The following is a 25,407-nucleotide window of genomic DNA, read 5'->3' on the forward strand; positions in this document are numbered from 1 at the left end:
GGGGGGGGGCAGAGAGAGAGGGAGACACAGAATCAGAAACAGGCTCCAGGCTCTGAGCCATCAGCCCAGAGTCCGACGCGGGGCTCGAACTCACAGACGGTGAGATCGTGACCTGGCTGAAGTCGGACGCTTAACCGACTGCGCCACCCAGGCGCCCCTAGGGTAGTCTTTTCAAACATATTGTACTTCCTGTGATAATGCATTTAACTTGACACAAAATTCCTGATCATTGGATTTTATTAGAAGACAGCAAGGCGTGCATAAAATTTCACACTATTAATCCTTTGTTCAGAGCAGCTGTTACCTTGAAAAAACCTCTAGTAATTTGTAGGATTGGTTAATAAAGGAAAATCAGAATAAAGGTGTTTTTGGAATGATGGCACATTGTACATTTAAAGGTGAGACATTAAATACATTCGATTGATTTCCCTTTAGAACATTATAATCTTTAAGTGCTAGTGTTTTATGGAAACATACTACAGGCCTTTCTGTAGGAAGTTTTAGACATGTGGACTGTGTAAATGAACCCGAATTTAGCATGAGAACATCTGCAAATCTTTCTTTCATTCAACTCTTATTTATATGCCGAGCATTTTGCTGGAAATTCAATGATGACCAAGGCATGGACCTGTCCTCTGGAAATTAGAGCCTGGTTGATGAGGGAGACAGACAAACCAGTGAACACTTAAACCATGTGATATGTGAAATGCTACCTGTTTAAAACTCTGCTGTGCTATTTTTGTTTAACAAGAAATTTTCTTTTATCTCTCCGGAATTCTTACCAGGTGATACCATTGGTAAACATCAAAAGGCCCTAACTTTTGGTTTTACTTAGTATCATTTAAAATTGTAGTGTTTTTCCAAATCACCATGAATTCCTGCCTTTCAATTTTTAAGGTCAAGTTTAAACTTTCTGAAGCCATGGGTTTAGCCAGTTTAGGTAATAATTGTATCACTTTTGTGAATACCTGCATCATGCAGCAAAGGGTTTGAAGTAATGTGGTGTTACTTAAACACATAAGGCGCTTCAATGAACATGTAGATTCATTAAATTTGTTTAAATCAAATCTTTAGTTATATAAATTGCATGCAGTAAAAATAAAGTTCACAAATTTTAAGTAGATAATTTGGTAACTTTTGAGAAATGTGTAGAATTATGTAACCAGTGTCAAAGTCAAGATATAGAACATTTTTGTCATGCCAAAAAGTTTTCTTCAGCCCCTTTTTAGTTAGTCCTCTTCTCTTCCACCACTTTCTCCTTTTTCTCCTTCCTCCCACCCCAGTTATCCATGACAACTACTGATCTTTAGTTTTGCCTTTTATAGAATTTCATGTAAATCGAATCATGTGACCTGTAGTTTTTTTGTGCTTTGCTTTTGTATCTGGCTTCTGTCCCTTAGCATAATGCTTTCTGGATTCATGCATTTTGTTGCATATATCAAGTTTTTGGTTTTTTTTTTTTTAATTGGGTAATATTAAGTTGTCACAACTTGTTCATTCATCTGCTATTAATGGATATTTGGATAGTTTCCAGTTGGGAATGGAAGTTTATTATGAATGAAGTTACTATGAACGTTCCTGTATAAATTTTTTTTTAATTTGAGGCACACCAGTTCATTTATATTTTTAAAATTTTTATTCACGGATAATATATGATTTTACGTTAGTTTCAGGTGTACAATATAATAGAACAATTCTATACATTTCTCAATGCTCATCAAGAGACGTGTACTTTTAATTCCCTGTATTTATTTCACCCATCCCTCCACCCACCTCCCCTCTGGCAGCCACCAGTTCTCTGTATTTATTTATTTTTAAGTGTTTGTTTATTTTTGAGAGAGAGAGAGTGAGTGAGAGAGAGAGAGAGAGAGAGAGAGAGAGAGAGAGAGAGAAGGGAAGGGGCAGAGAGACCGGGAGAAAGAGGATCCGAAGCAGGCTCCATGCTGCCAGCACAGAGCTCAATGCAGGGTCCAAACTCACAAACCGTGAGATCATGACCTGAGCCAAAGTCAGAAGCTTAACTGACTGAGCCACTCAGGCTCCCCTGTTCTCTGTATTTAAAAGTCTGGTTTTTTGTTTCTCTCTTTTTGTTTTTTCTTTGTTTGTTTTGTTTCTTAAATTCCATGAATGAAATTCTCTGTGAGTGAAATCACACAGTATTTGTCTTTCTCTGTCCTACTTATCTTATTTAGCATTCTACCCTCTAGGTCTATCTATATTTTTTGCAAATGGCAAGATTTCATTCTTTTTTTTTTTTTTTATGGCTGAGTAATAGTCCATTGTGCACATATACCACACCTTCTTTATCCATTCATCTATGGATGGAACTTGGGTTGCTTCCATACTTGGCTATTGGAAATAATGCTACAACAACCATAGGGGTGCATATATTTTTTTGAATTAGTGTCTTTGTTTTCTTTGGGTAAATACCCGGTAGTGGAATTACTGGGTCATAATAGCTTTTTTTTTTAAACTGTTTTTAACTTTTTGAGGAACCTCCATACTGTTTTCCACAGTGGCTCTACCAATTTGCATTCCCACCAATAGTGCGTAAGGATTCCTTTTTCTCTACATCCTTACCAACACTTACTTCTCGTCTTTTGAATCTAGCCATTCTAACAGGTATAAGCTGATATTTCTTTGATGTGCATTTCCTTGATGATTAGTGACATTGAGCATCTTTTCATGTGTCAGTTGGCCACCTGCATGTTTTCTTTGGGAAAATATCTATTCGTGTCTTCTGCCCATTCTTGATTGATTGGATTATTGGGGGGTTGATGTTGGGTTGTATGAGTTCTTTGTATATTTTGGATAGAACTCTTTCTCTGGTATATCATTTGCAAATATGTTCTCCCATTCATTAAGTCACCTTTTTTGTTTTGTTGATGGTTTCCTTCACTGTGCAAAAGCTTTTGATATGGTATAGTCCCAGTAGTTTCATTTTGCTTTTGTTTCTCTTGCCTCAGGAGACATATCTAGAAAAATGTTGCTAAGGCTGATGTCCAAGAAACTACTGTCTATGTTTTCTTTCAGGAGCTTTAAGGTTACAGGCTTCACATTTAGGTCCTTAGTCCTATTGTATATAGTGTTAAAAAGTGGCCCAGTTTCATTCTTTTGCATGTAACATTCTAGTTTTCTCAGCACCATTCATTTATTGAAGAGATGAGATGGTCTTTTTCTCATTGTATATTCTTGCCTCCTTTGTGATAGATTGACTATATAAGCATGTGTTTATTTCTGGACTCTATTCTGTTCCATTGATCTATGTGTCTGTTTTTATGTTGGTACCATAGATTACTATGTTTAGATTACTACAACTTTGTAGTATATCTTGAAATCTGGGATGGTGATGCTTCCAGCCTTGTTCTTTTTCAAGATTACTTTGGCTATTTGGAGTCTGTGGTTCCATTTGGTATTATTTGTTCTAGTTCTGTGAAAAGTGTTATTGGTATTTTGATAAGGGTTGCAAGTGTAAGTCTTTGGTGGATGTATCTTTTCATTTATCTTACTCATGTACCTAAGAATGAGTTCTATGATAAATGAATGTTTGACCTTATAAGAAGCTATCAATTGTTTTCCAAAGTAGTTATATCATTTAACATTCTCACCAGCAGTGTCTGAGAGTTCTAGTTGCTCCAGATTCTCACCAAGGTTTGGTATTCTCTGTGTTTTCAATTTTAAACATTCTAGGGGTGTGCATTGTGGTATCTCACTGTAGTTTGTTTTTTATTTTTTTATTTGAGAGAGAGAGAGCGCACATGTGTGAGTATGGGAGAGGGACAGAGGGAGAGAGAGCGACAATCCCAAGCAGGCCCCATGCTCAGCATGGAGCCCAATGTGGGACTTGATCCCACAGCCCTGGGATCATAACATGAGCCTAAGTCAAGAGTCAGATACTCAGCCAACTGAGCCACCCAGGCACCCCTCACTGTAGTTTTTAATTGCATTTTCCTAATGACTAATAATATTGAGCATCATTTCAAATGCTTACTTGCCATTTGTGTATCTTTTCCAGGGAAGTCACTGTTTAAATCTTTTGGCCATATTTTTGAGTGAGTTTTCTTCTGTTAGTAAGAGCTATTTATGTATTCTGGATGTAAGTCTTTAATTAGATAAATGTTTAAAAATATTTTTTTCAGTCTGAGGATTGCATTGCCATTTTTAAACTGACTTGCAAAGAGCAGAAATTTTAATTGTAAAGAAGTCCAATTTTTCCTTTAAAAAAATTTTTGATCACAAAGATCTCCTAGAAGTTTTCTGTAAGTTTCACAGTTTTAGCCTTTATATTTGGATCTGTGATTCAAGTTAATCTTTGTATTAGGGTCGAAATCAATTCTAAGTTTATTCCCTCAGTAAAGTACCTTGGCACCTTTATCAAAAATCAAATGACTTTTGATATATGGTTTGTATCTGGACTCTTTATTCCATCAACTGACATATCTTTAGGCCAATATTGTATTGCTTTAGGGGCACCTGGGTGGCTATCATTAAGCGTCTGACTCTTGATTTCAGCTCAGGTCATGATCTCACAGTTTGTGAGATTGAGCCCCACATGGGCCTCCATGCTGACAGCACAGAGCCTGCTTGGGATTCTCTCTCTCTCTGTCTCTCTCTCTCTCTGCCCCTCCTCTGCTCACACATGCACACATGCTCTCTTTCTCTCAAAATAAACTTAAAAAAAAGTAAAAATATACACTGCTTTAAGTAATGTATGTACTCTTTACAGTAAGTCTGAAAAATCAGATATTAAGTCTTCCAACTTTGAATTTGAGTCGAAAGGGCAGACATACCTGCTTTGTTCCAATATTAGGGAAAAACCATTTACTTTTTCACCATTAAGTGTAATATTAACTGTAGATTTTTCTTAAACTGTCATGACTTCTAGGAGCAAGTAATTTCCAAATTCCAGACAGAGTAACGCAATTGGAAGATGTTTTTGAAAGACTCCTTAGAAGGATTTTCAGGATTTTGTCTCTTCATTATCGCCAACTGTATCGAGGGTTACCAGCAGACAACCTACAACTTTTCAAATCTTATCTGAAAAAGAATTTTCATCCAGCGTTCCCTAGAGAGCCCATGATTAGTACCAACAACGTATTTTCTTAATTCACTTTTCCAAATGTGAAGGTCATGAAGGAAAATAGGCACTCATCTCTTAATGAGGACTTTTTGAATACTTGAATAGTTTTGCCTCTGGATCTGAGGTGATAATGATTCTATGGCATTTGCTGGCAGTATATAACATTTTCTTGGTAGAATTAAGGCAGTAGGAGGACAGTGATGGACCACTGGTATTGGGCAGTAGTCCTGCCATGAAGAATGGCTGACCTTGGAGTAGTCTGCTCTTTTGGTTTATTCAGGATAATAGTCTGTAGGTCAGCCTCAAGACTAGCTGCCTTTCCAGGATGATTAGAGCCATTAAAAAAAAAAAAAAAAAAAAAAAAGCAATACTAAACAGAGATAGGTTGGTTTCTGTTTTTTGTTTGATTGGTTTGTTTTTAACTTCAACGTTGAGTTGTGGTTCCATTTTTCATGGAGGATTAACCCTGTCACTGTAGGGTAACTTGTAATTCTGATTTCCTTCCTCCACACCCTTTAAAAATCAGGCTTTTAAGTCTCTCTCACAGCATTAGAGGATGATTAGTATCAGGAGGAATGTTGTCTTTTGGCGGTATGCAGAGGGATGCACATCACAGAACCAGAAAATCCGATGAACAGGTAGGTCAAATGGAGACAACTTGACTGGGCTATTCAGTGACTCACTGTTGGACAGTGTGGACTTCACCAGAGAGTGCAGAGATTCACTGTTAAATGACTTTTATTTCTATTCTCTTTGGGATATAAGGTAACACTCAAGTTGGCTTTGGTCTCTTATTTCAAAACCTGGTTGAGAAGAGTTCTAGAAACAAGGTCTGTGAGTTGGTGTATGGGAAATAGAATATTACTATATAGGTAAATACTACTTGAAAATGAGATTTCACACTTGATGGACCTGGCAAATTTATGGTGGTTATCTTCTACAAGTAAGCTAAGGGAATTAAATGCTGGATGACGGATAAAAGAGAGCCAACTTCTGATTGAAGGTTACCTTGGAGAAAACCTAAGGGATGCAGCCGTGGCTCCCAGTGATGTTCCTCACATCCGTCTTAACAGTCTTGGATTTGTGTTTCTCCAGAATAGCACAAATCACCTCAGTCTCCTTGGAGATTAGCTAATGACTGGATGATGCCCCAGGGGGATGGGGTAGCTATATATAACTGGGAAGCCCTATATAAAATGAACATTTTCATCAGTTTTCTGAAGCAAGGACTTTTAAAACTGTAAGTCAGAGTTTTAGACTTTTTTTTTTAATGATGAAAATAATCATTGTTGGGGTTCCCAGATGGCTCAGTCAGTTGAGCATACAACTCTCGATTTCAACTCAGGTCGTGCTCTTGTGGTTGTGAGATCAAGCCCTACATTGGGCTCCACACTGGGCATGGAGCCTGCTTGGGATTCTCTCTCTCTCTCTCTCTCTCTCTCTCTCTCTCTCTCTCTGTCTCTGTCTCTGCCCCTCCCTTGCTTGTGCGTGCACATGTGTGCTCTCTCTTTCTCTCTCACTAAAAAAAAAAAAAAAACAACAACAATAATAATAATAATAGTAATAGTTGTTTTCTCTGACTTTTTAAATTGGTATTTTCAGATATCTTTATAAGTTTATGTGACAACTTTGTCTCTACCTTACTCACAGCAAAACCCCCAAAGAGGTGTTGAATAAGAACTTTTGTAGCAGTATGAAGCCTTGTTAGAATGTCCAGAGGAATTGCTTACTTTGAAGTCTGTAGATTGTGCTTTTGATCTTTTACTGTAAACAGTACCTGGACCCATGAGGTTTACTTCATGCCCTTCTGCACGTTTGGCACATGAACAGTATGGGCACATGTGTGAGGGTGTGCCCTGATGCAAATGCTACTCTTTCGGGTGTGTCTGGTTAACAAAGTAATTGCAGCCCATCATTTATGTGTATCAAGGTAAAAATTGGATTCCTAGCACCTCAAACTCTTTTTCTGGCTTCGTAAACTTCTTTACATATAATGCTACAACTGTCAGGGTGGAAGGCAGGTCTTATTAGCATTTGAGTACATTCACTTTAGTAAATCGTTTTAACATATTTCTTAACTTCATATCAAAAATGAACTTTTTGAAGACAGACTAGATTAAATTAAATTGTTTCCTACTCATGGGAGTTTTTGAACAGAATTTAGAGAAGAAAAATCCTGGGGGGGAAAAAAGGATACTGGGTACCTAAAACTAACTGGTATTATCTTGGCAGATCATTCTCTCACCACATTGGTTTCTTCACCTATAAAAGTATGGGCTTGGGGGGCGCCTGGGTGGCTCAGTCGGTTAAGTGTCCGACTTCAGCTCAGGTTGTGATCTCACAATTTGTCAGTTTGAGCGCTGCATCAGGCTCTGTGCTGACAGCTCAGAGCCTGGAGCCTGCTTCGGATTCTGTGTCTCCCTCTCTCTCTGCCCCTCCCTCGCTTGTGCGCGCTCTCGCTTGCTGGCTCTCGAAAATGAATGAATAAACTTACAAAGTAAAATTGAATTAAGGGATTGGAGTAGATCATCTGTGAGATCTGATACAGTGGTCAAATTTTCATTTGGTTGTTCTTCTATTGTGTTATTATTTCCATTTAGTAGTAGATAGAATCTTAGAAATTAATACATATGCCTACTACTAACTTGTAAATACTGTAAAAATTCATTAACAACACCAGAATATCTAAGGCTTTTTCCCACTTCTGGGCCATGAAAACACTTATGTAGTGGGTACAATAATATTTTATAAAGATTATTTTAGTTTGCTGTAAAGTCTTTGCATAGGATCCTCAAAGGATTCAATTTATGTTAAAAGTAACAGGCTATTCAGGTCACAATCTCGCGGTCCAGGAGTTCGAGCCCCGCGTCGGGCTCTGGGCTGATGGCTCAGAGCCTGGAGCCTGTTTCCGATTCTGTGTCTCCCTCTCTCTCTCTGCCCCTCCCCCGTTCATGCTCTGTCTCTCTCTGTCCCAAAAATAAAATAAATAAACGTTGAAAAAAAAAATTAAAAAAAAAAAAAGTAACAGGCTATTTATTTTAACAGGATTGCATACATGTCATACTTTATATATCTTTTTCAAGTTTAGTCACCAATATGTAGTTGTTCACAGCATTTTCAACAACAGTACCTCTGATAATTTTTTTAATTATGAAATACACACATAGAAAAATGCCTATAATGTCTGTGTACATTTTAAACAGTAATAGTAATCAACACCATTATATCCACTATCAAGTATAAGAAAAATAATTCTCTAGCTCCTTTGTAGCTCCTGTCCCTTTCTGAAGACATCTCCTGCTCCCAGACTACCCCATCCAGCACCATTTTGAACTTACTCATTACCTTTCTTAACAGTTTTACCAATATGTATTCTGTATCCCTGAATGAGTTATTGTTTCATCACCTGATTTTGATGAATTGTATATATTCTTTTGTAACTTGTTTTTTCACTGAACCATTGTCTTTGAGATTCACAGTTGTTCACGTGTGGCTGTGGTTCATTAATGTTCACTGCTGAATTGCCTTAATGTACCGTATTTTATTTATTCTGTCAATGGACTTTTACCTCTCTGGTGTGTGTGTTTACTTTGTTGTTGTTAAAAACGGTTTAATAACATGAAAAGTCCTTCTGCAGTGTTAAAGCTAGAAACTTTCCAAATCCTTAATTCAATCTTTCTTAGGGGTGCTAAAGTCTCTTTGGAAAAAAAAAATATTTCAGAGGAAAAATAAGTAAAGTTAATGTTAAGGTTCCTATGTAATATAAGGATTTCTATATTTCTACCAGATAATGAGAATTTCACAGCAAAATCATTATCAAGAAAATTGCAGTTCCACTGTCAGAGAGAATTGAGCGCAAGTCCCATGAATGAAGGAATCAAAGATTTCATTGTGGAAATTAGAAGCAGATGCTTCTAAGTTGGAGGATTTTCCCTGAGAACAGCACTTTTTGTTGGCGATGTCATGCTAGAAATCCATCTTGGTTGAAAGGAATTTTTGTGCCTGGTTGCTAAACCCGATATGACTTTTGAATACAGATGGCTATGCAAAATCAAGTTTCTCTGGCTTAAAATTCATGAATTTTACCCTTGACTTTGTTCTTCTTCTTGGTTGCCTATCTAGCATCTCCCCTCATCTCCCAGGCTTTCCAAATGTACTCAGCTTTTTGTTTTGGTGTCTATGTACTTGAGGGGAAGTTGATCCTACCTCTAGCTCTAGAGGTGAGCCCTGGGTGGCCTCAGCTAATCTACGTGCAGGCCCCTGCCCTATATTGAGTGTGTGTCGGGAGGACGGGGGGGGGGGGGGGGGGGCGGTGCGTGCTGGTGACTTGAGACATTCAGTTAGGATTAGTATCATTACTCCTGTTTGCCTCCGCATTCTGGTTTATTTGGCCACTCTGAGAGAAGCAAGCCTTAAAGTGGAGTGATTCCAAGGTACCAAGAGGAAACTAGGTTCTGGATGACATCTCAAACTACCACATCAAACCACCCACGGGCCCTTTCATCCTGCTTGTTGCCTTCAAGTTACTTTGGTTTTTATAAATTTCCCTTATAGCATTTAACTAGCCTAACTACTAATAGTTAACATGTCTGTAGTGTATACCATATACCTTATATCATCCTTTAAAGTAGTTACTGTTGTTATTCCCATTTTACAGATATGGAAGCTGAGATGTAGAAAGAGACAAAGGCATTTGTCCAAGGTCACATAGCTAGGAAGTAGATGGCTAATAGTCAGACCCAGGCAATTTGGTTACAGAGTTCAAGTTTCAGTTTGATGTTTTTGGTACTTACAATATAATGCATCCCACCCAATGTATCTTTTTATATATTTGCTTTCACATAAGTTAGCTTAACTTGATATACAGGGAGACTTTCCTAGAAACTGTATTTTGTTGATAGTTTTGGAGATTATTTTCCTTTATGTTTGGCTATCACATTTAAAGATGAGGAAAAATACGCACCTTTTCTTCTGTAACTAACATGCAGAAAATATTCAAGAAGCTGTGACCAATACTGACCCCCATTTCTAGGGTGGGGATTGGAGAGCGCTTCTTTAAAAACATAAATTTAATCTTAATTGCTAGAGAATTCACATTTCTGGTGAATTGATAAATAATTTACTCATTGCGTCCTGCTGTGTACCTATTAGAGACCCAATGTCTCTGCCTACCACAGACATTCATCCTATCCTGGAGGACTTTCCAGTTCTCTGTGGGGGGGACAACTTGCCAACAAGGACAAGGGTGATAAGAGTGCAAGTGAAATGCCCCTCAGCTGCCTAGCCATGTGGAGGCATGCTTCCCGGACAAGTATCTTGAGTTTTCTGGGGAGAACGAAGATACGGTATTTTGTTCTTGTTCTTTTGGACGTGGGTGAATACTATGTGAGGGAGGATATCTAGGCAGGGGGAACAGGATGGTCAAAAGCATAGGCATATGACAGTAAGACTTGTTCAGAGAACTCTGAGGAAAACAACTGTAGTAATGTACAACACGAGTTGACAGAACGGCCACATGGAGGCTGGATGCAACGCGAAGGTGAAAGGTTGTGCCTTCGAGTTTAGGAGTTGTCCTGTGGAAGTGCTGTGGCATGAAAGAATGTGTGAGCTGGGATGTGAGATGCAAAATTGAATGTGCAGTTTCATGAGGTCACCTTGGCAGCATTGAGGGGGTGGCGGACTTGAAGAGTGAAACAAGACAGAACAGCTAGAAATCCAAGGGAGAGAGTACAGTGACGATGTATGGTAGAGGAGAAAGGCACTAGAATGGTAGACCAGACACAGGAAGAATATATATTCATTTTTTGTAACTAAGATTATTTTTAAGTGTATATGTAGCAACTATATCACAGCCTTTCGACCCCTGGGATCATTTTTGTCGCCCTTCCTCTCCCCCACCTTCCTTGGGCCTTATGAAAAGATTGTCTGTCAAAGTGAATTTTCATTTTTTAAATCTGGCGGGTAAAACCAAATGTGCCATCAAAATAAGCACTTGAAAACTGGTATGAAAATGACTTAAGTGAATGATCTTTTAGTTTTCTTTGAAATATTACCATGGATAAATACACCAGCTTTTATCAGGGGTTTTGAAATACCTAAAGTAATTGTAAAGATCCCATTACTTTTTCTGTTTAATTGAAGTATGGTTGACATGCATTGTTACATTACTTCAGGCGTACAACATAGTGATTCGGCAAGTTTCTGCGTTATGCTATGTACGCCACAAGTATAGCTATCCTCTGTCACTATACAATGCTTTTACGGTATGCTGTCCCTTTTATACCTGTGACTTGTTCATTCCATGTTCCTTCACCCATTTTGCCCATTCCTCCACCCCCTTTTCCTCTAGCAACCACCAGTTCTTGTATTTTTGGATCTATTTCTGCTTTTTGGTTGTTTGTTTTGTTTTTTAGATTCTACACATAAGTGAAATCATACGGTATTTGGCTTTTTCTGTCTGACTGACTTCACTTAGTTTAATACGCCCGAGGTCCATCCATATTTTTGCAAATGGCAAGATCTCATCCCTGTTTGTGGCTTTTACTCCATTGTATGCATATGTACCACATCTTCTTTATCTACTTATCTGTGGATGAACACTTGGGCTACTTCCATATTTTGGCTGTTGTAAATAGTGCTGCAACAGACAGAAGGGTGCATGTCTGCACCCTTTGAGTTAGTGTTTTTGTTTTCTTTGGGTAAATACCCAGTAGTGGAATTACAGAGTCATAGGGTAATTCTATGTTCAATTTTTTGAGAACCTCCATACTCTTTTCCACAGTGGCTGTACCCGTTTGCATTCCTGCCCACAGTGCATGAGGGTTCCTTTTTCTCCACATCCTTGCCAACACTCGTTATTTCTTGTCTTTTTGATTTTAGCCATTTTAACAGGTATAAGGTCATATCTCATGGTTTTGATTTGTATTTTCCTAATGATTAGTGATGTTGAGCATCACTATATGACTTCTTTCAGAAAATGTCTATTGAGGTCCTCTGCCTATTTTCTAATTGGATTATTTGAGGGTTTTGGTGTTGAGTTGCACAAGTTCATTATATATGATATTAATCACTTACTGGATATATCATTTGCAAATACCTTTTCTCGTTCATTAGGTTGTCTTTTTGTTTTGTTGATGGTTTCCTTCACCGGGCAAAAGCTTTTTATTTTGGTGTAGTCCCAATGGTTTAATTTTGTTTTGTTTCCCTTGCTTTAGGAGGCATCTAGAAAAATGTTGCTAAATCCAGTGTTGAAGAAATTACTGCCTAAGTTTCCTTCCAGGAGTTTTATGGTTTCAGGTCTTACATTTAGGTCTTTAATGCATTTTGAGTTTATTTTTCTGTATCGTGTAAGAAAGTGTCCCAGTTTCATTCTTTTGCCTATAGCCATCCAGTTTTCCCAGCCCTGTTTACTGAAGAGACTGTCTTTTCCTCATTCTGAGTCTCCTCAGAAACCTGGTCAGGGTACTGAAGGAAATGCCTTATCATTCAGGGGAACATTCCACAGCCTGATTTCTCATCTGTCCAGTCTGAGTTTGCATCATGGGACAGCAACACTGAATTTTTGAGGGGCTCGGTCCTCTGTCCTGCCTCCCTAGCCGGGGCCCTTATCTGTATGACTTTACACCCTTGTAATCCTTTCTTTTTCTCCCCACTGCATACAAGCCATTTTACCTCCCTCTGTGACATTTTTCCTCTGTGCTGCACTTCCCTCTGTTCACAGCCTTTCCACAAATCCAGATACAACCTTCTTTTTACCACACACTTTAGCATTTAACTTAAAATACAATTGTATTACTTCCTATTGTTCCTACTGTGTTAATAGAGATTTTAAGGTCTCTAAGGCCAGAATTTAGAAATGATGTGAGAGACAAGAAGGAGCATACTTAAACAAAGTGCTGGAGGACTCAAATTCCGATTAGTTTACATGCTGTCCGACTAACAGAATACTCTGGATCTCCCTCCTTCCCTCCTTCCCTCCCCCCTTCCCTCCCTGTTTCATTTTGTTTTGTTTCCTTTTCTTTCTTTCTTTCTATCTTTCTTTCTCCTTCCTTCCTTCCTTCCTTCCTTCCTTCCTTCCTTCCTTCCTTCCTTCCTTCCTTGTCTTACTGTCTTTTTACTGTCTGTCTTTCTTTGTACCTATTTGATTTAGGGGCTTTCTTTATTCCTGCTAGTTCTATTCTGAAAATGTAGTTAAAGAGTAATTTGGGGCTACAGTGGGTATTTGTGATTCGGGAAGAATGTGTTCAATAAATGGTACTTTTTACTGATGTACTATAATTTACTAATCCATTCCTGTTGTTAGACTATTTAGTTTTTTTCCCAGTTTTTACTCTGATGGATAATAGTTCAGTGAGTAATTTTGATCAAAAGTGTGATGTGTTTTGGTTGTTTCCTTCTTACACATTTTGTCCCCAGAAGTCAGATTATTGGGTCAAAGGTACAAACATTTGTAGGACTGGCTGCATAGTTTTATTCCTTAGAGTATGGTAAGTATTAGTTGGCACCAATTCGAGTCCACTTTAATTGGAAGGTGCTTTGCCATTCCCAGCCCCACGGTGTGTCTAGCAAATGTCATCATTAAATATAGAAATGAAATAATCTATTAGCTACGAACAAGAGAAAAACACGATTTCTTTTAGAACTCAACACCACGTATTACACAAAAAGCCATTCTTCCACTTACTTTCCGTAATATGATATCAATAATGTTACCTGGTAGTAAATGAGTAGCCAATTTAATAATCTTCACGACAATTTGATTTCAGAGGTGAGAAAAATGGACACGAAGAAGTAAAGAGACTTGCCCACGGGCACCTGGGTTTCTGGTGTTTCAGGTGGATCCAAATCCAGGCAATCTCTCCATGCTCTTAAGTAGCACATCATATTACCTCTTACTATATCCCCACTTTACAAGCTTATCATTTTTATCAATTCAATAACTACATTTCAAATGCAGTTATTCTAACTTGTATATTACTCGTACATCATTACCTCAAGCTATCACAGGTTAGGTTTCAGACCACTGCAGAAAAGTGAATATTGCAATAAAGTGAGTCAGATGAACTTTTTGGTTTCCCAGGTCATATAAAAGTTATGTTTACACTATACTGTTGTCTATTAAGTACACAATATTGTTATGTCTTAAAAATATACACACCTAAATTAAAAATACTTTATTGCTAAAAAATGCTAATTATCATCTCAGCTTTTATCAGGTCGTAATTCTTTTGCTGCTGGAGGGTCTTGCCTCTGCATTGATGGCTGCTGACTGATGAGCATGGTGATTGCTGAAGGTTGAGGTGACTGTGGCAATTTCTTACAATATGACAATGAAGTTTGCCAAATCAGTTTACTCTTCCTTTCATGAACAGTTTCTCTCTCTCATGCGATGCTGTTTGATAGCATTTTATCCACAGTAGAACTTCTTTCAAAATTGGAGTCAGTCCTCTCAAACACTCCTGCTGCTTTATCAACTGAACTTGTATCCTATTCTAAATACTTTGTTGTCATTGCCACAGCATCTTCGCCAGGCATAGGTTCCATCTCAAGAAATTGCTTTCTTTGCTCATTTATAAGAAACAACTCCTCATCCGCTCAAGTTTTATCCTGAGATTGCAGCAATTCAGTCCCGTCTTCAGACTCCACTTCTAATTCTAGTCCTCTTGCTATTTCTGCTGCCTCTGCAGTTACTTCCTCCACTGAACCCGTCAAAGTCATCCATGAGGGTTAAAATCAGCTGCCTCGAAAGTCCTGTTCTTATTGATATTTTGACCTATTCCAATGAAGCACGAATGTTCTTAATGGCATCTAGAATGGTGACTCCTTTCTAGGTTTTCAGTTGACTTTGCCCAGGTCCATCAGAGGACTCACTATCCATGGTAACATTAGTTTTATGGGAAGTATTTCTTACATAATAAAACCTGGAAGTCGAAACGACTCCTTGATCCATGAGCTTTAGAAAGGATGTTGTGTTAGCAGGCATGAAAGCACATTAATCTCAGTGTACGTCTCCACCAGAACTCTTGAGTGACCAGATGTACTGTCAATGAGCAGTCATATTTTAAAAAGAATCTTTTCCTGAGTGGTAGGTCTCAATAGTGGGCTTAAAATATTCCATAAACCATGTTGTAAACAGATGGGCTGTCATCCAGGCTTTGTTGTTCCACTTATAGAGGACAGGCAGAGTAGAGTTAGCATTATTCTTAAGGGCCCTAGGATTCTCAGAATGCTAAATGAGGATTGGCTTAAAGTCACCTTAAAGTCACCTGCTAGCTGCAATAGCCCCTGGAGAGGAGTCAGCCTGTCCATTGAAGCTTTGAAGGCATGCATTGACTTCTCCTCTCTCGTTATGAGAATCCTAGATGGCATCTTATTCCAATAGAAGGCTGTTTTGTCTACACTGAAAATCTGTTTTGTGTAGCCACCTGAGCTAGATCTTCTAGATAACTTGCTACAGCTTCTACATCATCACCTGCTACTTTACTTTGTACTTTTATGTTATGGAGATGGCTTCTTTCTTTAAACTTCATGAACCAACCTCTGCTAGCTTCATACATTTCATCTGCAGCTTCCTCAGCTCCTTTAGCCTTCACAGACTTAAAGAGAGTTAAGGCCTTGCTCTGGATTACTCTTTGACTTAAAAGAATGTTGTGGCTAGTTTGATCTATCCAGACCTCTAAGTAAAGCTTTTTTGCTTTTTTATCATTTGTGTGTTCGCTGGAATAACACTTTTCCTTCGGTAACTCCTCCTTTGTGTTTATAACTTGGCTAACTGGCATAGGAGGCCTAGCTTTCATCCTATTTTGGTTGTTGACATGCCTTGCTTACTAAGTTTGATCATTTCTAGTTTTTGATTTAAAGTGAGAGACGTGCAACTCCTCCTTTCATATGAACGCTTGGAGACCATTGTAGGATTGTTAATTGTCCTTATTCCAATATTGTTTCATGGGGAATGGAGAGGCCAGGGAGATGGGGAATGGCTGGTTGGTGGAGCAGTCAGAGCACCCACATTTATTGATTAAATTCATTGTCTTATCTGGGCACAGTTTATGGCGCCCCTCCCCCAAAGTTACAATAGTTACATTAAAGATCACTGATCTTTAATCATAGATCACCGTTATAAATGTAATAATGATGAAAAAGTTTGAAATATTGTGAGAATTACCAAAATGTGATGCAGAGACACAAAGGTAGCAAATGCTGTTGAAAAAGTGGTGCCAACCAGATTTGCCACAAACCTTAAATTTGTCAACAAGCAAATAAAACCATACACACACAAACATCATCTGTGAAGTCCAGTAAAGCAAAGTGCAATAAAACAAAATGTGTATGTATTTTAAAAAACAACTGGATGCTAAAAAGTAATGACTCTAAGGAAACTTGTTCTCAACAGTGGGGGATTTTTGCCCAAGGGGGCATTCGACAATGTCCAAAGAAATTTTGGATTGTCACAACTGGGAGGTGGGGGGATTCTCCTGACATCTAGTGAGTAGAGGCCAAGGATGCTGCTGAACGTCCTACAATGCACAGGATGTCCCACAGTGCAAAGCATATTTTACCCATGATGTCAATAATGCCAAGGTTAAGAAACCCTGCTATAGAATCTTCCTTGTCCAAGGACATGTATGTAGTAAGTGAAACATCCCTCACTTAATGAGCATATACTACACCTGCCAATCAGAGGTTAAATGAAGTCTGAGTAGGGGAGACAGACAAGAAACATACACTACCGAACTGTTAGTGTAAAGATAGTGCTTTGGAATAACAGTGTATTCGCACAAATGAGTCATCCATGAAGCAGAATTTCTAACTGAATATGAGTCAGTCACAGGGCCAGCCCAAATTCAAGGGAAGGGGAAATAGATCCCATCTCTTAATGGGAAGCATGGCAAAGAGTTTACAGTTTTATTTAATGTAGCATAAGTCCTTAACAGGAGCACCTGGCACATAGTAAGTGTGTACTAAATGTTAGCTATAATCAGTGCCTTTTCTGAACAGTAGGTGAACCTTGGCATTTGCTGTTTCCTCTATTTGGAAAAGTCTTCCTGAGGTGGATGGATGGAGGCATGGATGGATGGATAAATGGAAGGAAGGAAGGAAGAAAATGGCATCCCTCTCTTAATTCTGTTATCAGTTCATATATCTACTTACCAGAGATGCTTCCCCTGATTACTCTGTATGAAATAGCATCTACACTACCATCTGATCTCCATCAACTCTGTCATCTACTCTAAGTTTATTTTTCCTCACAGTACATATCACCATCTACATTATATATTTGTCTTTCTCCACCATCACAGGATATTTGTTTTGTTCAGTGTTATATACTCAGTGCTTACGACAACAGTACATTGTAGGTGTTCAATGTATATACATGGAATGAATGAATGAATAAATGATGAGGAAAAAACCCAACTCATTTTACCAAAGGCACTTTGATATCACTTTTAGGATACCATACATTGAAAGACCATATACTATTTATGCCAAAATGATACTAGCCACAGTATTCATATACTTAATGCTGTCCGCTATTATGTCATCCCATGAGAGTTATCCGTCAGGATACATGTGTTCTTGGGAAGCAGAGGCAATATCATCATCTTAAGTTTCTTGTCAGTGGTATGTTCCTGACTAGATTTCAAACTCAAGGATGCAGGGGCACGTCTTCTATTGCTGTTGTATTCTGCTTTTCAGCAAATAAATACAATACTGTGTGTGTAACTTGAGCTTCCTAAATGTATAGTCATTAAATTAAAAGGGCTCTTTGTGATCCAGCTTTCCAAGATAATTTTTCATCTTGTTTTTGTTAGGTAGTAAAGATACCTTATTGACCGTTGAAATATGACTACTAACCATGCTTGCCTTACAGTAATCACCATAGCACATTACCACCTTTCAGTTTTTTTAGGGTGACAGTCTCAGAATTGAGAATCCTCCTTTGCTTCCATTCAGAGTGAGACTATATTATGTGTGTTGGAAATTTCTGGTAACCTAGTTCTTTTATTTTTAATTAACCTTTTTAATTTAGAATACTTTCAATAATATAGGAGTTGCAAAGAGTATAGGAGTCCCTACATACCCACATGTACCCACTTCCCCCTGTTGGTAACATCTTACATGAGTGTGCTATATTATCACAACTAATAACCATTATTGATGCATGATAATAAACTAAAGGTCATACTTTCATTCTGGGGTGACCCAGTTTTAAAGGTTAATTCTAATAATTTCTAAAAAAAAAAAAAAAAAAAAAAAAAGAAAATCCCTATTCATCATACACACATACCAGATGGTAGCTTCCTGTTTCTTAAAAGAAACAAAGTAACTACCCAGTGCAGTTTATCAGGAAGTAAGGGACTTATAATAACGTGGGTTTAAAATTCAAGTGGGGGAATCTAATAGCTTAACAAATTTTATTTGTAAATTGGGTATTAATAAAGACGACAGGATGTGGGGTTTGATCATTATTAAAGATGTGTTTTTGTTGCCTGGAAATCTGATCCTACAACATGGTATGTTCATGGATACCTGTCTTAAAATCAGTAATCTAGCCTAAGATCACTGGGCAGAAAAGGACTGCCTGGAGTAGGAAATGTGCCCTCCTGGGGCGGAGTTGGGACTTAGCTGAGGACACAGCAGAGGTAGCCAATGGCTCACAGGCTAATTTCAACAACTCAAATAGGTATAAATTTAGCCTAATTCTTTTCCCTAGGAATGTCCAATTTCAGATTAAATTTTATACTGGAGTGTATTAGAGACATAGGCATTTTGCTGTTTCACTGGAATCTTTTAATCAGTTTTAATGCAGTCCTGGGTAAAATAAAAACGTAATCCTATCTCTCTTTTAGGACATTTTAGTTTGCCATCCTCAAAGCACAAAAGGCAGCAATTAGGCAGTGCTGCTTCTTAAAGACTCTGCTTTTCATTAATTTTTCTTCAGTAATCCTCTTCCAGTCCTTTTTTTATTACATTATTTGAATCATAAAATAAGTAAGAATTGTACTCAAATGAAATTTGAAAATTATTTTAATGAAGCTCTAGAAACATCTCAAACACCAGAAGATGTTTTTTTCCTTAGTTTATTTTTTAAATTCTAGAAAGTAGGTTAGTAGAAATATCCCTCTTTTAATTGTTTTAATTAGGAATGGAAAATTATAGGAATAACTCAATTTGAAGTGTAGATTTAAATAAGAATTACACTGGATTAATATCACTTAAGGGTTTGAATTTAAATAAGATGCGTTTAGTCATAGCTTAGTATTTCTTCTTGAAAAGATTTTAATAGCAGAAAGGAGACCTAAGTATTAGAATAGATCAATATGTAGGAAAAAAATTTGCCATGAAATTGACAAGGAAATTGTTTTACAACCATATTTCTCAAATAGTATGTTTAAGAATATTATTCTATAGGACCTTAATAGATAAGTCTTAGAGGTGGGGAAAGTATTTGGTGACCAAGTAAATATGAGAAATATTAAGTTAAACAGATTTAGGAAGTTGCCTGCAGTATTCCTCAGAGCCTTTAACACTTTGTTTCGGAGAAGGTATATATAGGGTCCCCTGTTTCTCCAACTTATTTATCCCTAGGTCACCTAGTAACACTTTTCAGGGGAGTGTTCTAATGCAAAAATTTGACCTGTTTTAGGAATTTATACCTTTGAAAATATTGAGTACTTTTCAGAAGTCCTTATATGTTGCTTATTCCTCATTCTGTACCTCATGATGTTTTCCCAGTGTATGCTATGAAAGTATTATATTCAACTGTTTGCTCAGTACCTTCCTTCTGTTAACTCAAGTGCGGTCTTTATACATGACTATGTGTCAGAAATACCTGGGGGCTTTTTTTTAAAAGATTAAGGTTCCTGAGTCCTGACCTGGGAGATTCTGAGTGAGTAGAAATGTCACTGCACTCAGGATTCTGTATTTCTTACAGACACTGAAGTGATTCTGATGCAGCCAAAATGGGTCTTCCAATTGGTGCTTTGGAACTGTTGAACTGCAAGTGTGTATCTCTCAGACCAGTGATTGGATTTGGCGTGTACTTAGTTTGTGGTCATATAACACATGGGCTAACCATCCCGTACTGGACATAAACTTCAGTGTTGACCTCCAGTGACCCTATAGGGTGACGTGCTGGCTACAATCTTAATGTGAAACAATTGCTATTATCCTTTAAGAAAAACAGAATACTTGTAAGGGGGCTTTCGGTCACCTTCCTAATAAGGAAATACTGTATGTAAGATTACCATTTGTTTTTATTTAATTTAAGTAGCTTCATTGTTGGTGGCATTTTATTCATACTTTAAAAAGAAATGCTAGTTTGTATTTACTCATAGTGCCATATAAGATTATATTCTCTCCCATCTTCCTGCTCATAACAGATGGACATTTAGCCTTAAGCAAATAGACCAGATTATATCTCATTTATGCGTTGATTTATGTGAGCACTGACAGTAGCTTTTCTGTTAGAACTGTGTGGTTATGTACTCGGAAAACTATAGAATACTTACGCCTAAGGAAATTGAAGAGGACACAAAGAAATGGAAGAGCATTCCATGCTCATGGATTAGAAGGACAAACATTGTTAAAATGTCTAAACTACCCAAAGCAATCTACACAGTTTATGCAATCCTGAAAAAAACAAAACAAAACTGGAAGCATCACAAACCCGGATTTCAAGCTATATTACAAAGCTGTAGTCATCAAGACAGTATGGTACTGGTACAAAAACAGACACATAGATACAGTGGAGCAGAATAGAAAAGCCAGAAATGGACCCACAACTATATGATCAACTAATCTTCGACAAAGCAGGAAAGAATATCCAATGGAAAAAAGACGGTCTCTTTAATGAATAGTGTTGGGAAAACTAGACGGCGATATGCAGAAGAATGAAACTGGACCACTTTCTTACACCATACACAAAAATAAATTCAAAATGGATGAACGATCTAAATTTGAGACAGGAAACCATCAAAATCCCAGAGGAGAACACAGGCAGCAACCTCTTTGACCTTGGCCAGAGCAGTTTATTACTAGACACATTGCTGGAGGCAAGGGAAAAAAAAGTAAACGTGAACTATTGGGACTTCATCAAAATAAAAACCTTCTGCATAGTGAAAGAGACAATCAACAAAATTAAAAGGCAGCTTATGGAATGGGAGAAGATATTTGCAAATGACATATCTGATAAAAGGTTAGTATCTAAAATCTATAAAGAGCTTACCAAACTCAACACCCAAAAAACAAATAACCCAGTTAAGAAATGTGCAGAAGACATGAATAGACACTTTTCCAAAGAAGACATCCAGATGTCTAACAGACACATGCAAACATGTTCAACATCACTCATCATCAGGGAAATACAAATCAAAACCACAATGAGATACCACCTCACACCTGTCAGAATGACTAAAATTAACAACACAAGAAACAGCAGATGTTGGTGAGGATGCAGAGAAAGGAGAGCCCTCTTTCATTTTTGGTGTGAATGCAAACTGGTGCAGCCATTCGGAAGAACAGTATGGAGGTTCCTCAAAAAACTAAAACTAGGATTACCCTACGATCCAGCATTTACACTATTAGGTATTCACCCAAAGGATACAAAAATACAGATTCAAAGGGGTACATGTACCCCAAGGTTTTCAGCAGCATTATCAACAATAGCGAAACTACAGACAAAGCCCAAATGTCCATCAGCTGATGAATGGATAAAGAAGATGGTGTGTGTGTGTGTTGGGGGGGGGGGGGGGGTATTACACACATTGGCAATGACGTCGATGGAGCTAGAGTGTATTATGTTAAGCAAAATAAGTCAATCAGAGGAAGACAAATACCATATGATTTCACTCATGTGGAACTTAAAAGACAAAACAGATGAACATATGGGAAGGGGGGTAGGGAAGAAGAGAGAGGGAAACAAACCCCAAGAGATTCTTAATGATAGAGGGTTGATGGTGGGAGGTGGGTGAGAGATGGGCTAGATGGATGATGGGTATTAAGGAGGGCACTTGTGATGAGCACTGGTGTTGAATATAAGTGATGATAAAAAAAGAAAGAAAAATGTGTGGTTATACTCTCTGGCAAAACAATTTTGTATTCTTAGAAATTCTTTTCTGCATCATACAAATATAGCTGGAAAGAGACAATATAAATAATTACTATTGGGGAAAAATATTTACTGTTTGAGAAGCAACTAGTCTTAATCTTGGCTGAATAGTGTCATATTAGCAATAATATATGAAAAAGTAGACACACCCATTAAAAGTAGAATATATCCCCTGCCGTTTTAAAATTATTCTGCAAAGTCTTGCCAATGCAATAAGACATGAAACAAAGGGTGTGAGTGTTGAAGATTAGAGATAAAATCTTCATTACTTGCAAAAAAAATTGCATATATTGAAAACCTGAGAGAAATTTAAAAATGTGTTTAATAAACTGAATAGATATGAGAGGGTATCTACAAAATCCACAGTTCCTTTTATATACAAACATGGTTTGATAGATACAGTTTTGTTATTTCTAGGCATTAATTGGTTGGTGAAAAGAAACAGAAAAATTGTTTGCATTGTCAGGTTAAAGAATTGGGAGGGAGAGCAGCACCATAAAACCTCAGGGAGAAAAAAAGTTGTCAGGAGGGCTTAACCTTGGTAAGAGAGATCGGTTGAAGTGAATCCCAGATTCTGCTGATGGTCTGGAGGTCACTGGCTTCCTTTGGCAGAGCCATGGTGGTGAAGTGAAGGAAGTGAAAGCCAGACCACAGCAGTTAAAGAAGGAATGTGATGTAAGAGCCAAGGCATTTATTTGAGTTTGCGATGGGAAAAAAGATTGAGAATTTTGTTGTTGTTGCTGGTTTGTCATTCTGTTTGTTTATGGAACCCTTTGTTATCTCCCATGCGAGACTGGAAACTTCTCAAAGGCAGGCTCTCTCTGCTTCTGTGAGCCCTGGAGTGCACAGCACAGCCTCAAATGTATGAGGCGCTCATTGGCTCTATGTTTAATTCATGACGATGAATGAAAGTTTTGAAAGAGTTGATAGTGGGCAAAATACAGAATGAATTTCAGTGAGTTCTCATTTATTAAAGCAGGCAGCCCTTGCGTTGAGACGTGCTGTCTTTGTGCCAACAGAAACAGTTGTACTGCTGCTCATGTCCCTGTCTCTCTCCTCACCAGTCTCACTGCCTTCATTTATGGCTGGCTTTTGGGCTTTTTTACAGCTATGAAACCTACGTAGTGGAACATCACGCTGCTTCTCCCGTAGGGCGTGTGATGAGGAACGGAGTTTGGCTTTGGAGTGCTCGGAACCAGAGGAATTGCCGAGGACTCGGAGCCCAGCCCTGACCACTGGAGAGCCCACAACACGATGAACAAATTGAATTTCCACAACAACAGAGTCATGCAAGACCGCCGGAGTGTGTGTATCTTCCTTCCCAACGATGAATCTCTGAACATCATCATAAATGTAAGTAGATTCGACTTTAGAAATGTTTGAACGTCCTGTTCCCACCAGTGGCCACATTCAAGTTATTACCTGGTGAAGGGTGAGAGCACTACAGAATGAGACCATTAATAATGTGACAGAATTGGGGGGTTAAAGTTGTCTACAAACTTTGAATTATGGCTTTAGAGCAACTGCCCTCAATATTCTTTCACCTGGGCGCCGCGGGGGGGGGCGGTGAATTACAGAATTTTGGTTACTATATTATAGAAAAACAAACACCTTGCTATTTTAAAACTGTGTCTTGAAATATAAATTTTTATTAATCTATAATATGATTTTGCTTTTTAAATGTTTTTGAGTTGTCACACACATGATATGGTAATAATTGCTAGCTTCTTAATATGCATCTTGATCATTAATCGTAGCCTAAGTCTAGCCAATTTTAAGGACAGGCTGTGCACTTGAGCACTAAGCTGTTGCTATGGTTCATGAGTCAAGGGTAACTCTCTTAGTTGACCTGGACATTGAGGAATATGGTACTGTTTTTCTTAACTTCTAAAACTGAGTTATAATCTACATACAGCAAAGTATAGGAATCATAAGCATGCAGCTCAGAGAATTTTTACAAGTGTATACACCCCTATAACCATCATCCAGCTTGAGATACGGTACATTTCCAGCACCCCAGAAAGATCTTTTATGACTTCTCCTTGTCAGTCATCTCTACCCAAAGGGTAATAAGTATTCCCTCCCCTATAGAGTAATTTGCTTATTTCTGAACTTCATGCAGCTGGAATTACATGGTATGTTTTGTTTTATATGTAGCTTCTTTCAGTCAACTTGGCCTATGAAATTCACTTATGTTATTGCACATAACACTGATTCTTTTTCATTCTTGTGTAATATTCCATTGTATGAATATGCCCAATTTGTTTATCCATTTATTGTTGATGGATATTGGGTTGTTGTAAGTATTAGGCTATTACTATGAGTAAAAGTGTTAAGAGCATTTTATGTATATGCACATGTGTATACATTTCTGAGCCTCACCTAAGAGCAGAACTGTGAATCATAAAGGATACCTGTGTTTAGCTTTGGTAGACACTGCCAAACAGTTTTATGGTAATCAGAATCATGCCTAGCACTTTTCAGCTCCTCTCCCTGTTATCGACTTTCATATTCTTCCTTTTACTGATTGTATTCAGATGGAATTAGGAAAAATATTGCCTCAGTGCAATGCCTTAAATTAGTTTTCTTTTTTTCCTTTTTCTTTTTCTTCTTTGATCTTTATTTTTGATAGAGACAGAGACAGAGTATGAGCAGGGGAGAGGCAGAGAGAGAGAGAGACACAGACTCTGAAGCAGGCTCCAGGCTCCAAGCTATCAGCACAGAGTCCAGTGTGGGGCTCAAACTCACGAACTGCGAGATCATGACCTGAGCCAAAGTCAGATGGTTAACCTACTGAGCCACCAAGGCACCCCTTAGTTTTCTTTGTTAACCCAATTGCTATATAAAAGAATATTTCTAAGTGTTATACTGAATATATATGGCATTTAAATAGCTTCATTACAAAATTTACACAGGAAATGGCTCTGCTTATCACCGTAATTATTTTGGTTTTATTCTGACAACCACCACAGTTTCTGGGTTTTAGTTTCTTGATTTACTAATATAACCTCGTTTTTGCTTATAGGAATTGTCTGAGCATCAAACCTACCTCTTGGATGAATTTTATCATCTGTGGGGCAGAATTTCTGTTCATCAGCAACATTGCTATTCAGGGTACCCAAAGTTGTTTTTGAATATGTGAAGTGATAGGCTATCATTTTTACAACATTTGGGTTTTTTTTTTTTTAATCTAATAAAACTTGGCAGCTTATCTTTT

General features: G+C 37.9%; 1 protein-coding gene across 6 annotated transcripts in view; it reads left to right on the plus strand.

The window, feature by feature from the left end:
- FRMD6 (FERM domain containing 6) overlaps nt 1-25,407 on the plus strand; it is a 241,852-nt gene that overhangs the window by 179,661 nt on the left and 36,784 nt on the right. For 4 of the 6 annotated variants that reach the window (XM_040477130.1, XM_040477128.1, XM_040477133.1 and 1 more), the window contains one exon: nt 23,299-23,543. In XM_040477130.1, the coding sequence (XP_040333064.1) occupies nt 23,445-23,543 (99 nt within the window). In that variant the 5' untranslated portion in view covers nt 23,299-23,444. Of the gene's footprint in view, nt 1-23,263; nt 23,544-25,407 lie in introns of those variants that run through there. The other 2 variants (XM_040477131.1, XM_040477129.1) reach the window with 2 other exon arrangements.

This window comes from Herpailurus yagouaroundi, unplaced genomic scaffold (assembly GCF_014898765.1).
Source record: "Herpailurus yagouaroundi ecotype Mexico unplaced genomic scaffold, PumYag 141, whole genome shotgun sequence".
Classification (NCBI taxonomy): domain Eukaryota; kingdom Metazoa; phylum Chordata; class Mammalia; order Carnivora; family Felidae; genus Herpailurus; species Herpailurus yagouaroundi.